Consider the following 14,647-nt stretch of genomic DNA (forward strand, 5'->3'; position numbering starts at 1 on the left):
CGCACCATCTGAGGGTTGTCAAAGAATGATCACATACACTAAGCAGCACACACTCTCATTTCCATGACTGAGTCTTGTTTACGTCAGTGACACTACAACGCGTTTCCTTTTTCTTGTTTTTCTGTCTGTTTACCCTAGCCTTGTTTATCCAGTTATCCCCGTCTGCCGCCTGCCTTCCGATCTCTCGCCTGCTATTCCGACCACGATTCTGGATTGTCTCCATACATCTGTTTACACCCGTGTTGACCATTGCTTGCCTTACTGCCCAATAGTTTCGAATAGTTTTTTAAATGTATATATATATATATATATATATATATATATATATATATATATATATATATATATATATATATATATGTATATATATATATATATATGTATATATATATATATATATATGTATATATATATATATATATATATATATATATATATATGTGTGTGTGTGTGTGTGTGTGTGTGTGTGTGTGTGTGTGTGTGTGTGTGTGTGTGTGTGGTGTGTGTGTGTGTATAATCACTTTACTGTTTTCAATTTCACTTTACTGGTTGTCTGTGTCACTCCACGTGTTACAGTGGAGATGTGATTGATTAAAAAAATATTTTAAAAAGTATATAAATACACACACACACACACACAAACACACACACATATATGTACATTTTTTATGTTACAGCCTTATTCCAAAATGGATTTAAGTCATTTGTTTCCTCACAATTCTACACACAATACTCCATTATGACAATGTGAAAAAAGAGTATTTGAAATTGTTGCAAATTGATTAAAAATAAAAAACCTGAAAAATCAGATGTACATCAGTATTCACAGCCTTTGATCAATACTTTGTTAATGCAACTTTGGCAGCAATTACAGCCTTAAGTCTTTTTGAATATGATACCACAAGCTTGGCACACCTGTCTTTGAGAATGTTTGCCCATTCCTCTTGGCAGTAACTCTCAAGCTCTGTCAGGTTGGATGGGAAGCGACGGTGTTCACCCATTTTCAGATCTCTCCAGAGATGTTCAATAGGATTTAGGTCGGGTCTCTGGCTGGGCCACTCAAGGACATTCATCGAGTTGTTGTGAAGCCATTCCATTGATATTTTGGCGGTGCGCTTTGGGTCATTGTGCTGCTGGAAGATGGACCGCCGCCCCAGCCTGAGGTCAAGAGCACTCTGAAGCAGGTTTTCATTCTTCTAGTCTTCCAGTTCATGCTGCTGAAAAACATCCCTACAGCATGATGCTGCCACCACCATGCTTCACTGTAGGGATCATATTAGCTTGGTGATGAGCGATGCCTGGTTTTTTCCAAACGTAACGCCTGGCATTCACTGCAAAGAGTTCAATTTTAGTCTCATCAGAGCAGAGAATTTAGCTTCTTATGGTCTGAGAGTCCTTCAGATGCCTTTTGGCAAATTCCAGGCGGTGAGTGGCTTCCGTCTGGCCTCTCTACCATACAGGCCTGATTGGTGAATTGCTGCACAGATGCTTGTCCTTCTGTAAGGTTCTCCTCTTTGCACAGATAAACGCTGGAGCTCAGACAGAGTGACCATCGGGTTATTGATCACCTCCCTGACTAAAGCCCTTCTCCCCCAATCATTCAGCTTAGATGGCCGGCCGGCTCTAGAAAGAGTCCTGGTGGTTAAACATCTTCCACTCACGGATGATGGAGGCCACTGTGCTCATTGGAACTTTCAGAGCAGCAGAAATGTTTCTGTAACCTTCCCCAGCTTTGTGCCTTGAGACAATCCTGTCTCTGTGGTCTACAGACAATTCCTTTGTCTTCATGCTTAGTTTGTGCTTTGGCATGCACTGTCAACCCTGGGACCTTAAATAGACAGGTGTATGCTTTTTCAAATCATGTCTAATCAACTGAATTTACCTCAGGGGAACTTCAATTAAGCTGCTGAAACATCTGAATGACCAGTAGAGACAGAATGTAGCTGAGCTCAATTTAGAGCAGGGGTGCTCAATCCTGTTCCTGGAGATCTACCTTCCTGTACAGTTTAGCTCCTACCCTGTTCAAACCCACCTGAACCAATTAATTAGGACCTGAAATCCACTGGATAATTACAGACAGGTGTATTTGATAAGGGTTGCAACTGAAATCTGCAGGAAGGTAGATCTCCAGGAAGATGATTGGCCACCCCTGATTTAGAGCTTCACGGAAAAGGCTGTCAATACTGACGTACATGTGATTTTTCAGCTTTTTTATTTTTAGTAAATTTAAAAAAAAAAAAATTTTCACATTGTCATTTGGTATTGTGTGTAGAATTTTGAGGAAATAAACAAATGAATTTTATAATTATGTATATATTATATAATACTATTATATATTATATTATATATATTTATTTTATAAATGTATATGTTTTAAAAAAGTAGAATATATTTTTTTGATGGCAGTTCAGTCCGCTGTTCCAACTCTTAATAAATGAGGGACAAAGCCGGAGGGAAATGAATGAATGATGCGGTGTGGTTATAATGTTCCAATAATATGCTAATTTTAAACCCTCCTATTTTGCACTAATGCTATTCAAGTATCATTATAAAAGACAAAAATAAAAATAAATTAAATGCACTGTATGTGTTGTTAGTCTTGTGACATGTTGCTCTGTGGTTGCTAGGGTGCTCTGAGTTGTCACCTCTCGTCAACAAGCCACATTATGAGAAATCATTCATACCTGCAGAGAAGTTTGACACATAAGCATTGTTTGAATCATTAAAGGTATGTTTGAATCACTAAAAGTTTATTTGAATCACTAACCTTCAGCAACAGCAGTACTGCTGGTTATCTTAGTAGAAACACTAATGAGTTCAGGGATAAATCCATCACACAGGCAACAAATCTGCTGCCTGCCAACATCACTACCCTGCAAACTTGGCAGAGCTAATTTAAATATTTATTAGTTAAAATTAAAACTGATTGAGTTAAATTAAACTCTAAGGCAGACAAATAAATTCTAAATATATGTTATAGTGGCTTCAAATAAACACTCCGGATGAATTTTAGTGGATGTGTGAAGTTCAGTTAGCTCTCATGAACACATCACATATATCAGCTCTAAATCATTTATTCATTTTCTTTTCGGATTAGTCCCTTTATTATTCACGGGTTGCCACAGTGGAAGTAACCGCCAGCTTATCCAGCATATATGTTTTACGCATCGGATGTCCTTCCAGCTGCAACCCATCACTGGGAAACATCCATTCACACACATACACTGCGGACAATTTAGTGTACCCAATTCACCTATACCGCATGTCTTTGGACTGTGAGGGAAAGCGGAGTACCTGGGGGAAACCCACGCCAACACAGGAAGAACATGCAAACTCCACACAGAAATACCATCTGACCCAGCCGAGGCTCAAACCAGCGCCCTTTTTGCTGTGATGCAATCGTGCTACCCACTGCGTCACCATGACACCCAGCTCCAAACCAATGTTAATTATAATTTACAACAAAACCAACCCGCATTTCCATATTAACATAAATTATAATACATTAAAAACAATTGCCACATGACTGCTCTCTCTCTCTGTCTTCGGTTTACCCTGCTTCTTGTTGGATTACTTTGTTATTTGTGTCTGTAACCTGTTTTAGGACATGCAACAGGACCTTAAAATATTAAGACAATTGACCTTTTCTTCTGGGTTTTATAAATGTACCAACATAGCTCCCTCAAGGACTTTATTATACTTATCCCTAGGACTTTATGAGGACCATGCCAGCACACTTAAGGGACTGATCCAGCCATCGTCTTAATACCAAAGGCTCAGTGTTTGTTTGAACAGGAGCGTGAATCAGCCATGGTCCTGAGTCTCAATTGGTCCTGCACAGCTTCTTGTCCACTAAGATTCGACTGGTTCCACACAGCTCCTCGTCCCCTGAGTTTTGGCTGGTTTCGCACAGCTTCTCATATTCTGAGTCTCGGGTGGTTCCACACAACTTCTATCCTTAAGTTCTTGGCTGGTCACTCACAGCTCCATGTCGCCTGAGTCTTGACTGGTCCAGCATAGCTCCTCGTCCTTTAGGTCTTGGCTGGTCACTCTCAGATCCTTGTCCCCTGAGTTTCTACTGGTCCCGCACAGCCCCTTGTCCCCTGAGTTTCTACTGGTCCCACACATCTCCTTGTCCCCTAAGTTTCGACTGGTCCCACACATCTCCTTGTCCCCTGAGTCTCGGCTGGTCCAGCATAGCGCTTCATCCTTTAGGTCTTGGCTGGTCACTCTCAGCTCCTTGTCCCCTGAGTTTCCATAGGTCCCGCACAGCCCCTTGTCCCCTGAGCTTCGACTGGTCCTGCACAGCTCCTCGTCCCCTGAGTCTTGGCTGGTCCCACACAGCTCCTAATCTTCTGAGTCTCGGCTGGTCCCACACAGCTCCTTGTCCCCTGAGTCTTGGCTGGTTCCGCATAGCTCCTCATCCGTTAGATTTTGGCTGGTCACTCTCAACTCCTTGTCCCCCTGAGTTTCAACTGGTCCCGTACAGACCCCTTGTCCCCTGAGGTTTGACTGGTCCCACACAGTTCCTCATCCCCTGGATCTCGGCTGGTCCCACACAGCTCCTAATCTTTTGAGTATCGGCTGGTCGAACACAGTTCCTTGTCCCCTAAGTCTTGACAGGTCCCGCACAGCTCCTCATCTTCTGAGTCTCGGCTGGTCCCACACAGTTCCTCGTCCCCTGGATCTCGGCTGGTCTCGCACAGCTCCTAATCTTCTGAGTCTCGGCTGGTCCCACACAGTTCCTCATCCCCTGGGTCTCGGCTGGTCCCGCACAGCTCCTAATCTTCTGAGTCTCGGCTGGTCCCATACAGCTCCTTGTCCGCTGAGTCTCGACTGGTCCCGCACAGCTCCTTAACCCATAGGTTTCCACTGGACCCACCCTGCACTTTATGCAACAGTCTCCACTGATCCTACCCAACCTTTCTCTCTCAGCTCATCTCCAGACTTCAGTCAGTTTTCCAGCCCAGTCTCTGATCCATCCACATTAGTACCATGCTGTTGTATCACCACTAAAGTCCATCTGACCATCCATTAGCTCTGCCAGACTCCCTCGGACATCCAGCTCCACATTGTGCAGTCGTCCACTTGCCTCCATCTTAAGATCTCCTCCAACAGTGGCTCTTTTTTCCACTTGGCTCTACCTTGATACTGAGCTGTTCTGGCTCCACTTCAGTCTTCCAGATCCCTGCCTCCGCCTCTGTCATCAGACCCATCCGGTCCACTTTGGTCCCCAAGGTGCATGTTGTATCTACGTGCTGTAGCTCTTCATGTTGCTGTGTTTGTCAGGGTGTTCTGAGTTGTAATAACATAATTAAAATATTATGAACATGCAAAACAATACATTTTAAAAATATACTTATAAACAAAAAAAAAACTAAGCCTATTTTTCAATGTTTCTTAACCACATTCCTAGAAGACCACCAGCTCTGCACATTTCCATGTCTCCTTAACCAAACACATCGGATTCAGATTATCAGCTCATTAGCAGACACTGAAAGACCTGTAATGAGTTCGACAGACAAAGGGAGGCATCCAAAACATGTAGTATTGGTGGTTCTCCAGGAAAGTGGTTGAGAAACACTGTTGTAGTGGAAAGTGTAGTTTTTTTCTTATTTTCTATCTAATGCAATGACATTCAGGCATTTAAAGTGTTAAATAGGTTTATGAATACATGTGTGTGTGTGTGTGTGTGTATGTATATATATATATATATATATATATATATATATATATATATATATATATATATATATATATATATATATATATATATATATATACACACACACACCAAAAATATTTGTATATATATATATATATATAAAAAATGTAATTACATAAAATATATTTATATATATTAAAATGTTCACATTGCCGTTTGTTTTTATAATAAAATCTTATTTCCAAATTATTTTTAAAGTTTTTGATATAATACAACAGAATTATAATATCAACATCCAAGTCAAAAGTCTTTTTAAAAAATTGTTAATAAACAAAATATGTTTACAGACAGTATCTTTATACATTGCTGTGTGAGTTGTTTTGATAAAATCTAGCTTTAAATGCCACTTTACCCACATGTATATCATCTAATGACATGCATGCATTTTAAAGAGTAATATTTAGGAAAGTTCCCAAATATTATTTTAAGATGCAAGTGATCCTCCTGCCATCTCTCTGTTTGTATGTCCTCTTTATGCATGTTCATTGGCTGTGTTGCGTATAAGAGACTTCATGCAAAGTTTCCAAGAACCATGTGACTTCCAGTCTAGTGCATATAGAGGTTTTCTATCTACGACCACATCACACGTTGCTAATGAGACAGAGAGAGAAAGAGAGGGAGTGAAGCAGAGCAAGAAAGAAAGAAAGAGTGCGAGCTGCCGTCTGTACTCATTCGCCGGAGGATCGCGATCACTTCACATGCAGTCTCATAAAGTCTGAGACGCTGAGAGAAACACACACAAGACGCTGAAGGAGGTCAGAGAGTTCGCAGGGACTGAAGTGGCATGGCTCAGGGCTCTGACAATAACGACACCAGCTATACCAAATCACCCTCACCGGGCAATAAACAGGTAGGAGAGATTTACCAGCAATATGCATACATGCATATCATATAGCTCAGCGAAGATGCACTGAGAATGTTATTAACATTGTGTCATTAACGTAAATATCATATCAATAAGTATTTATAGATTATAAACAAAGTAATATGTTTTATAACATATAAACACTGTAATGTAGAATAAAAAAAAATACAGTAAGAAAAAAATTTTAATATTTTTTTTTAAAGTGGTTGCAAAAAAATGGCTTGAATTTAAACAAACTACTTAAATTAACTAACTAAATAATGTTATTTAATAATATCAAAAGGTAACGCTGTTTAATATTGTCATAAGGTAATTGTTTGCAACCACTTACTTTAAAAAAAGAGCAAATGCAATAAAACAAATATAAAATAAATTAGATTACAATAAAATAAAATAAAAATCATTTTTACTCGTTATTATTATTATTATTATACAGAAAAAAAAATATTCAAAAAATATATACTTTTTTAAAACAATTTATTTATATGATTTTACTATTTTTATATATAACTCAGAAAAATATATATAACAATATTAAAACATTTGAGTTCTGTCATAACATAAAACATTACATTATGAAAATGTCACAATACTTTCATGCCTGCCTACTTGTTTATTTTTAATTGGTTTTAATTTTAATAGTCGACAATGAAACCCGATGCAACATGCATGTAATACAAAACTTTCAAATAAAGTCCGATTGCAAGCTTAAATCCACGTATTTGACCGTAGATTTCACATGCATTCCACAGACCATCTGTGTGTGCATGTTTCTATGTAGATTTGCACGTGTGTGAACGAAAGATTATGACTCAGTGGAAGTCATGAGGCTGATGGTGAATATAATCTTCAGAACGAGCCGTTCACACATTACTGAAACCCTGAGATGCTTTACTTCAACATTTACATAGGTAATCAGCTTTAGCACTGAGCAACTGACTATAACTATAAAGCTGCATGTAGTGAGAGTTTGAGAGTTAGGATGGCATGAAGCCATAAGAGTTGAAGGTAAAAACGGCCACGACATCCTTTCCAACATCACTGGACGACATAAGAGATAATTATCACACACACAAAGAGAGAGAGTGTAACTTCCTTCACGTGCTTCATGCATCTGCACACTTCAGATGAGATCCTGTTTTTATGTGCATCTGTCAGTTTTAAGATTTTTGAATGGTGTATTTTCAGTCTAATGGAAAGAATACATGCAACATGTACTTTTAAGTGTTTCTTTTGTCACGCTTTAGCAACGTGTGTCTGTAGATTTCAGCTACAATACATTTAAAAAAAAGTTCTAAAAATGATTTTTTTCCCACTGTAAATCTCCACTTCAGCAGCTCTTTACAGTTTTTATATCTGTATTCTGAAGGTTTAACCAAGGGATTTGTTTATATATAGTTTGCCTGCATATATACATTTTACAAAGAAAAATGTGATTATTTTACCCCTCCGGTTGTTTTTTTAAATCTCTGAATTAAGCAGAGAGACAAAGAGATTCTCTAAATATTAAACAGTAATTTTAGGTATTTTTGATTTTATTTAGTCAATATTTTATTACAAAAATATACGCAAATTAGTGCATATTTAAAAGAATAGTGTGTCTTTGTTGAACTGGTGAAGCATAGTGATCACTATAACTTATTTCTTTACACTATTCACATGTATTGTCTTGCCTTAAATGGATAGTTCACCCCAAACATTAAAATTGACCAACTCATGCACATATTTTAATGTGCCTAAGCATTAATTTCTGCAAAATGTAAAATTTTTTGCTCTGGGTACATTTTGTGGCGCTTTTCAGATGACAATTCCAGGTTTGGGAAAGTTGTAGACATTAATAACTATAATCGTTGGGTTTAGGTTTGGGGTAAGTGTAGACGTCTATAACTATGATGGTTGGGTTTAAGTTTGGGGAAGTTATAGACGTTAATAACTGTTATGTTGGGTTTTGGTTTGAGGAAGTTTTAGACATTAATAACTGTGATGGTTGGGTTAAGTTTGGTGAAGTTATAGACATTAATTTCTGTGATGGTTGGGTTTAGTTTGGTAAAGTTATAGACGTTAATAACTGTGATGGTTGGGTTTAGAGTTGAGGTAGGTGTAGACATTAATAGCTGTAATGGTTGGATTTAGTTTGGGGAAGTTATAGACATTAATAGCGATAATGGTTGGATTTAGTTTGGGGAAGTTATAGATGTTAATAACTATGATGGTTGGGTTAAGTTTGGTGAAGTTAAAGACATTAATAACTGTGATGGTTGGGTTTAGGGTTGAGGTAGGTGTAGACATTAATAACTGTAATGGTTGGGTTTAGTTTGGGGAAGTTATAGACATTAATACCTGTAATGGTTGGGTTTAGGTTTGTCAAAGTTTTAGACATTAATAACTGTGATGGTTGGGTTTTGGTTTGGTGAAGTTATAGACATTAATAGCTGTGATGGTTGGGTTTAGGGTTGGGGTAGTTGTAGACGTTAATAACTGTGATGGTTGGGTTAAGGGTTGGGGTAGGTGTAGACATTAATAACTGTGATGGTTGGGTTAAGGGTTGGGGTAGGTGTAGACATTAATAACTGTGATGGTTGGGTTAAGGGTTGGGGTAGGTGTAGACGTTAATAACTGTGATGGTTGGGTTAAGGGTTGGGGTAGGTGTAGACGTTAATAACTGTGATGGTTGGGTTAAGGGTTGGGGTAGGTGTAGACATTAATAACTGTGATGGTTGGGTTAAGGGTTGGGGTAGGTGTAGACGTTAATAACTGTGATGGTTGGGTTAAGGGTTGGGGTAGGTGTAGACGTTAATAACTGTGATGGTTGGGTTTAGGGTTGGGGTAGGTGTAGACGTTAATAACTGTGATGGTTGGGTTAAGGGTTGGGGTAGGTGTAGACGTTAATAACTGTGATGGTTGGGTTTAGGGTTGGGGTAGGTGTAGACGTTAATAACTTAGATGGTTGGGTTAAGGGTTGGGGTAGGTGTAGACATTAATAACTGTGATGGTTGGGTTAAGGGTTGGGGTAGGTGTAGACATTAATAACTGTGATGGTTGGGTTAAGGGTTGGGGTAGGTGTAGACGTTAATAACTGTGATGGTTGGGTTAAGGGTTGGGGTAGGTGTAGACATTAATAACTGATGGTTGGGTTAAGGGTTGGGGTTGGTGTAGACGTTAATAACTGTGATGGTTGGGTTAAGGTTGGGGAGGGTGTAGACGTTAATAACTGTGATGGTTGGGTTAAGGTTGGGGAGGGTGTAGACGTTAATAACTGTGATGGTTGGGTTAAGGTTGGGGAGGGTGTAGACGTTAATAACTGTGATGGTTGGGTTTAGGGTTGGGGTTGGTGTAGACGTTAATAACTGTGATGGTTGGGTTAAGGTTGGGGAGGGTGTAGACGTTAATAACTGTGATGGTTGGGTTAAGGGTTGGGGTAGGTGTAGACGTTAATAACTGTGATGGTTGGGTTAAGGTTGGGGAGGGTGTAGACGTTAATAACTGTGATGGTTGGGTTTAGGGTTGGGGTTGGTGTAGACGTTAATAACTGTGATGGTTGGGTTAAGGTTGGGGAGGGTGTAGACGTTAATAACTGTGATGGTTGGGTTAAGGTTGGGGTTGGTGTAGACGTTAATAACTGTGATGGTTGGGTTAAGGTTGGGGAGGGTGTAGACGTTAATAACTGTGATGGTTGGGTTTAGGGTTGGGGTAGGTGTAGACGTTAATAACTGTGATGGTTGGGTTAAGGGTTGGGGTAGGTGTAGACGTTAATAACTGTGATGGTTGGGTTAAGGGTTGGGGTAGGTGTAGACATTAATAACTGATGGTTGGGTTAAGGGTTGGGGTTGGTGTAGACATTAATAACTGATGGTTGGGTTAACGTTTGGTGAAGTTATAGACATTAATAGCTGTGATGGTTGGGTTTAGGGTTGGGGTAGGTGTAGACGTTAATAATTGTGATGGTTGGATTTAGGGTTAGTGAAGTTATAGACATTAATAATTGTGATGGTTGGGTTAAGGGTTGGGGTAGGTGTAGACGTTAATAACTGTGATGGTTGGGTTTAGGGTTGGGGTAGGTGTAGACATTAATAACTGATGGTTGGGTTTAAGTTTGGTGAAGTTATAGACATTAATAGCTGTGATGGTTGGGTTTAGGGTTGAGGTAGGTGTAGACGTTAATAACTGTGATGGTTGGGTTAAGGCTTGGGGTAGGTGTAGACATTAATAGCTGTGATGGTTGGGCTAAGTTTGATAAAGTTATAGACATTAATAATTGTGATGGTTGGGGTTAGGGTTGAGGTAGGTGTAGACGTTAATAACTTTAATGGTTGGGTTTAGGCTTGAATTAGGTGTAGATGTTAATAACTGATGTACGGCACCATCTTGCCGACAACATAGTTTTGGCATTTGGGTCTCCATAACTTCAAGTTACGCCTCTAACATACTACAAGTTACCCCTCTTTAATGTTACGCCCCTGTTTTGCAGTCCGCAGACAGACACTGCTCCTAGAAACTGAAGTCAAACGCATGTTTAGTACAAAAATGTAAGCTAAAGCACATATTTCCCATGAGCCTGTGTGGAAATTTCATCATCATTTACTCCTCCTCCAAACCTGTTTGAGTTTCTTTTTTCTGCTGAACAAGAAGATACTTTGAAAAATGCTTGAAACGGATAACAGTTGGCATTCATAGTAGAAAAAGAAAATGCTATGCAAGTCAATGACTGTTTTTCTACATTTTTCATTATATCTACTTTTGTGTTCAACAAAATAAAATAAAATAATGAGTAAAGATTCATTTTAGCATGAACTATCCCTTTAAGACACATTCATTAAACTATGAATGTCAGTGCAATAATCAATAATCAAAAAGATCTCATTTGTACTGAAAAAATATTGACTTTCCAATCAGTTTGAGCACTTTTGAAGAACTAATATAAAGTAAACTTTCTTTATCCACTAAAAATGAATGAAAATGTTCAACTGTTTAATTATTAATACTTTTAGAAGCGGTAAATGTTTTTATCATTACGCTGCTCAGCTGTTTCTCTATCAGTGCTTTGCTGATTTCACCTGAAACTGCGCTGGTCGTAGACATTTACATGCAAACGCTTCTGAAGGGTCTTATAATGTGGGAAATTTTCATGTGGAAAAAGTCGCTGATTCTTGTGGGTTCAGTAAAGAGCGTCATTGCAGACTGGGGCTGTGGGAAAAGATTGCCCTCTGTCTTTAAAAATGTCACCTGTCTACCACAACATGCGATAAACGTGCAAACCTGGAGGTGGCTTTCAACCACAGCCTTAAAACTCTTATATTACTCTTATATTAGCAAACCTGCAAAAGTCACATCACAGGATTTTAAGCAACTTCAAGTGAATTTAAACCATTTATGCACAAGAAATCAAAAAGTTTTGCAGTGGCCCTTTGACAAAGATCAACTGTTTAAATATTTATACAATGAAGACTACAGTGGTATTTAAGGTTGATTATTAAAATTCTTTACCTCAATAATATTAGACTCCACTGAAAACTGTGCTGTTTATTTAATTTTTATCTTTGTTCCATTTTTTTATCAGTGCTTTTATTTATGATTTTTTTATTTTTTTATTATTATTTAGTACACTATATGCAGATATACACTACCTACAAAATTATCCCAAACAAAGTGAAATCATACATTTTTTCCAATTAGAGTCATCTTTGATTTTGACTTTGAAATTGTTCATTTCACATATATAAACATACAGTTCTCTCAGGGCTCTCTCCCGGAACAGCATGCCAAGCCTGCTAACATTGTCAAGCAATATCTAAGTGTGAACTCTTGAAATGTTACCACTGGGAAATGTGGAGATTAACTTCAGAAAACCTTCTCTAAAGTGCGTGCTGGTCAATTCTGGTATATGACACAAAAAATACAACTTGGTTTAAGAGAACATCTATTAGACTGAACTGAAAATGACGAACACATGAACTGCTGTGTGCTGATCCTCAGGGTTCATCAGACGACATGAGGAAAGTCATGAGGAGAGAAAAGAACCGCATCGCGGCGCAGAAGAGCCGAATGAGACAAACACAGAAAGCTGACAGTCTACATCTGGTGAGGACATGCATGCATTTATTACCACACAATCACACTATAATGCTGCTATACTCTTAATAATAACATTAACACAAGCTTTGTATTCTGTGCAAGACCTAATTTTTAATAATGCATCAATATAAAATAAATATTGGCGTAAATAAAGCAGTTAATTATTAAAAGTATTAAAACGGACAATAAATATCATTTACAGATTCTTTACTTGTTCTCAAAACACAAAGCAAGATGTACTGAGGAATGCTGAAAAAAAACAGCCATTGACTTCCATAGTATTTTTTGTTCCTGCTAAAGATGTCAGAGATTGATTTTTCATTTAACAGACAAGAAAAATTCATAAAAATGTAAATTTTTGTGTGAATTGTCTCTTTAGCTTTAACTTGAACCATAGTGTACGTGTTTCATTCAGTTAGAATTAAACTACATAAAGCAGCTCTCCTGTGAGTTTGTGTTGTCCCGTGTTGCCAGATCGCAGCTTTCCTTCATTATTTTATAAATGCAGTTGTGGGGGTTGCTTGTTACTTTTTGATCTTCTGTCAAAACATGCGATGGCTACGAAAATGTTTCTTTCTGATGAATTCACTGTTTACGGAATGCAAATTTGGCAACCTGAATACTGCTTCAAGTGAGCGAGTACTGCTGCTGCCGGCAGCTAGCTCTCTGCAACTCTCACATGGTCGCCCACTGAAGCTAAGCAGGGCTGCGCCCGGTCAGTACCTGGATGGGAGACCACTTGGGAAAGCTAGGTTGCTGCCGGAAGTGGTGTTAGTGAGGCCAGCAGGGGGCGCCCAACCTGCGGTCTGTGTGGGTCCTAATGCCCCAGTATAGTGACGGGGACTCTATACTGCTCAGTGAGCGCCGTCTTTCGGATGAGACGTTAAACCGAGGTCCCGACTCTCTGTGGTCGTTAAAAATCCCAGGATGTCCTTCGAAAAAGAGTAGGGGTTTAACCCCGGCATCCTGGCCAAATCTGCCCACTGGCCTCTGTCCATCATGGCCTCCTAACCATCCCCATATCATGATTGGCATATCATCACTCTGTCTCCTCTCCACCAATCAGCTGGTTTGTGGTGTGCGGTCTGGCGCAAAATGGCTGCCGTCGCGTCATCCAGGTGGATGCTGCACACTGGTGGTGGATGAGGAGATTCCCCCCCCATTGTGTAAAGCGCTTTGAGTGCCCAGAAAAGCGCTATATAAATGTAACGAATTATTATAATTATAAAACAGTCTAAAGCAGGGATGCCCAAACCTTTTCGTATGAAGGGCCAAAAACCCAATATCATTGCTGTGGGGCGAATTAACTAGTGCAGTATAATTTTTTTAATTATAACTTGTTACAGTGGAACAGTGGAATCAATGCTGAAAACACTAGTCAAGCAGAATCTTTACTTTATAATCTTAAAACATTTAATTAAAACCTAAATTTCTGTAGCTAAGCAATAAAACATTCAATAAGATATGACGATCTCTTAAACATCCCCATCATTCTCCTTCTCTTCTCAGATAGGATGGCAAGCCAAGCCTAGGGATTAACCGGTTTCACTATTAACCGCAATTTAATTGGTCACGGTTAATTAATCGTAAAGGCTTCTCAACATCGTGTTTTTGCACGGAACAAAAATGCAGCAACTAAACAAAGTTATGCCAACTGTGCGCTAGTTTGTACACTGAGACTAATAACCACGCAATAGGGCTGCACGATTAATCGGAAAAAAAGATCATGATCTCGATTCGACCCTGCACACGATCTTAATTTAGCTTTTCTACAATTCCTCCAATGATATTTTCAAGATCAGGAGAGAAGCTTAAAGGCAGTCGCACAAGTCTTTACAGGAACATGAACACCTTCAAATGGCGTTAAAAGTGTCACATACTGTATTTATAATGTATAATTCTGTCAGAAATGTCATTTCTGTCTTATAAGGTTCTATCTGACATTTTTTTCAAAATTGAGTTATTGACATATTCGTATTAAATGA

The 14,647-nt window shown here is 38.8% G+C and overlaps 1 protein-coding gene across 9 annotated transcripts in view; it reads left to right on the forward strand.

Moving 5' to 3' along the window:
- The window catches only part of batf (basic leucine zipper transcription factor, ATF-like), a 76,208-nt gene that overhangs the window by 41,626 nt on the left and 19,935 nt on the right, over positions 1 to 14,647 (forward strand). For 6 of the 9 annotated variants that reach the window (XR_012395632.1, XR_012395631.1, XR_012395630.1 and 3 more), the window contains one exon: positions 12,564 to 12,668. Coding sequence is in view for 5 of the 9 variants with exons in the window: in XM_073932883.1 (XP_073788984.1) it covers positions 12,579 to 12,668 (90 nt within the window). In the remaining 4 variants the exon portion in view is untranslated. Of the gene's footprint in view, positions 1 to 6,391; positions 6,576 to 12,500; positions 12,669 to 14,647 lie in introns of those variants that run through there. The other 3 variants (XR_012395629.1, XM_005160860.5, NM_001045059.1) reach the window with 2 other exon arrangements.

Source organism: Danio rerio, chromosome 20, assembly GCF_049306965.1.
Source record: "Danio rerio strain Tuebingen ecotype United States chromosome 20, GRCz12tu, whole genome shotgun sequence".
Lineage (NCBI taxonomy): Eukaryota > Metazoa > Chordata > Actinopteri > Cypriniformes > Danionidae > Danio > Danio rerio.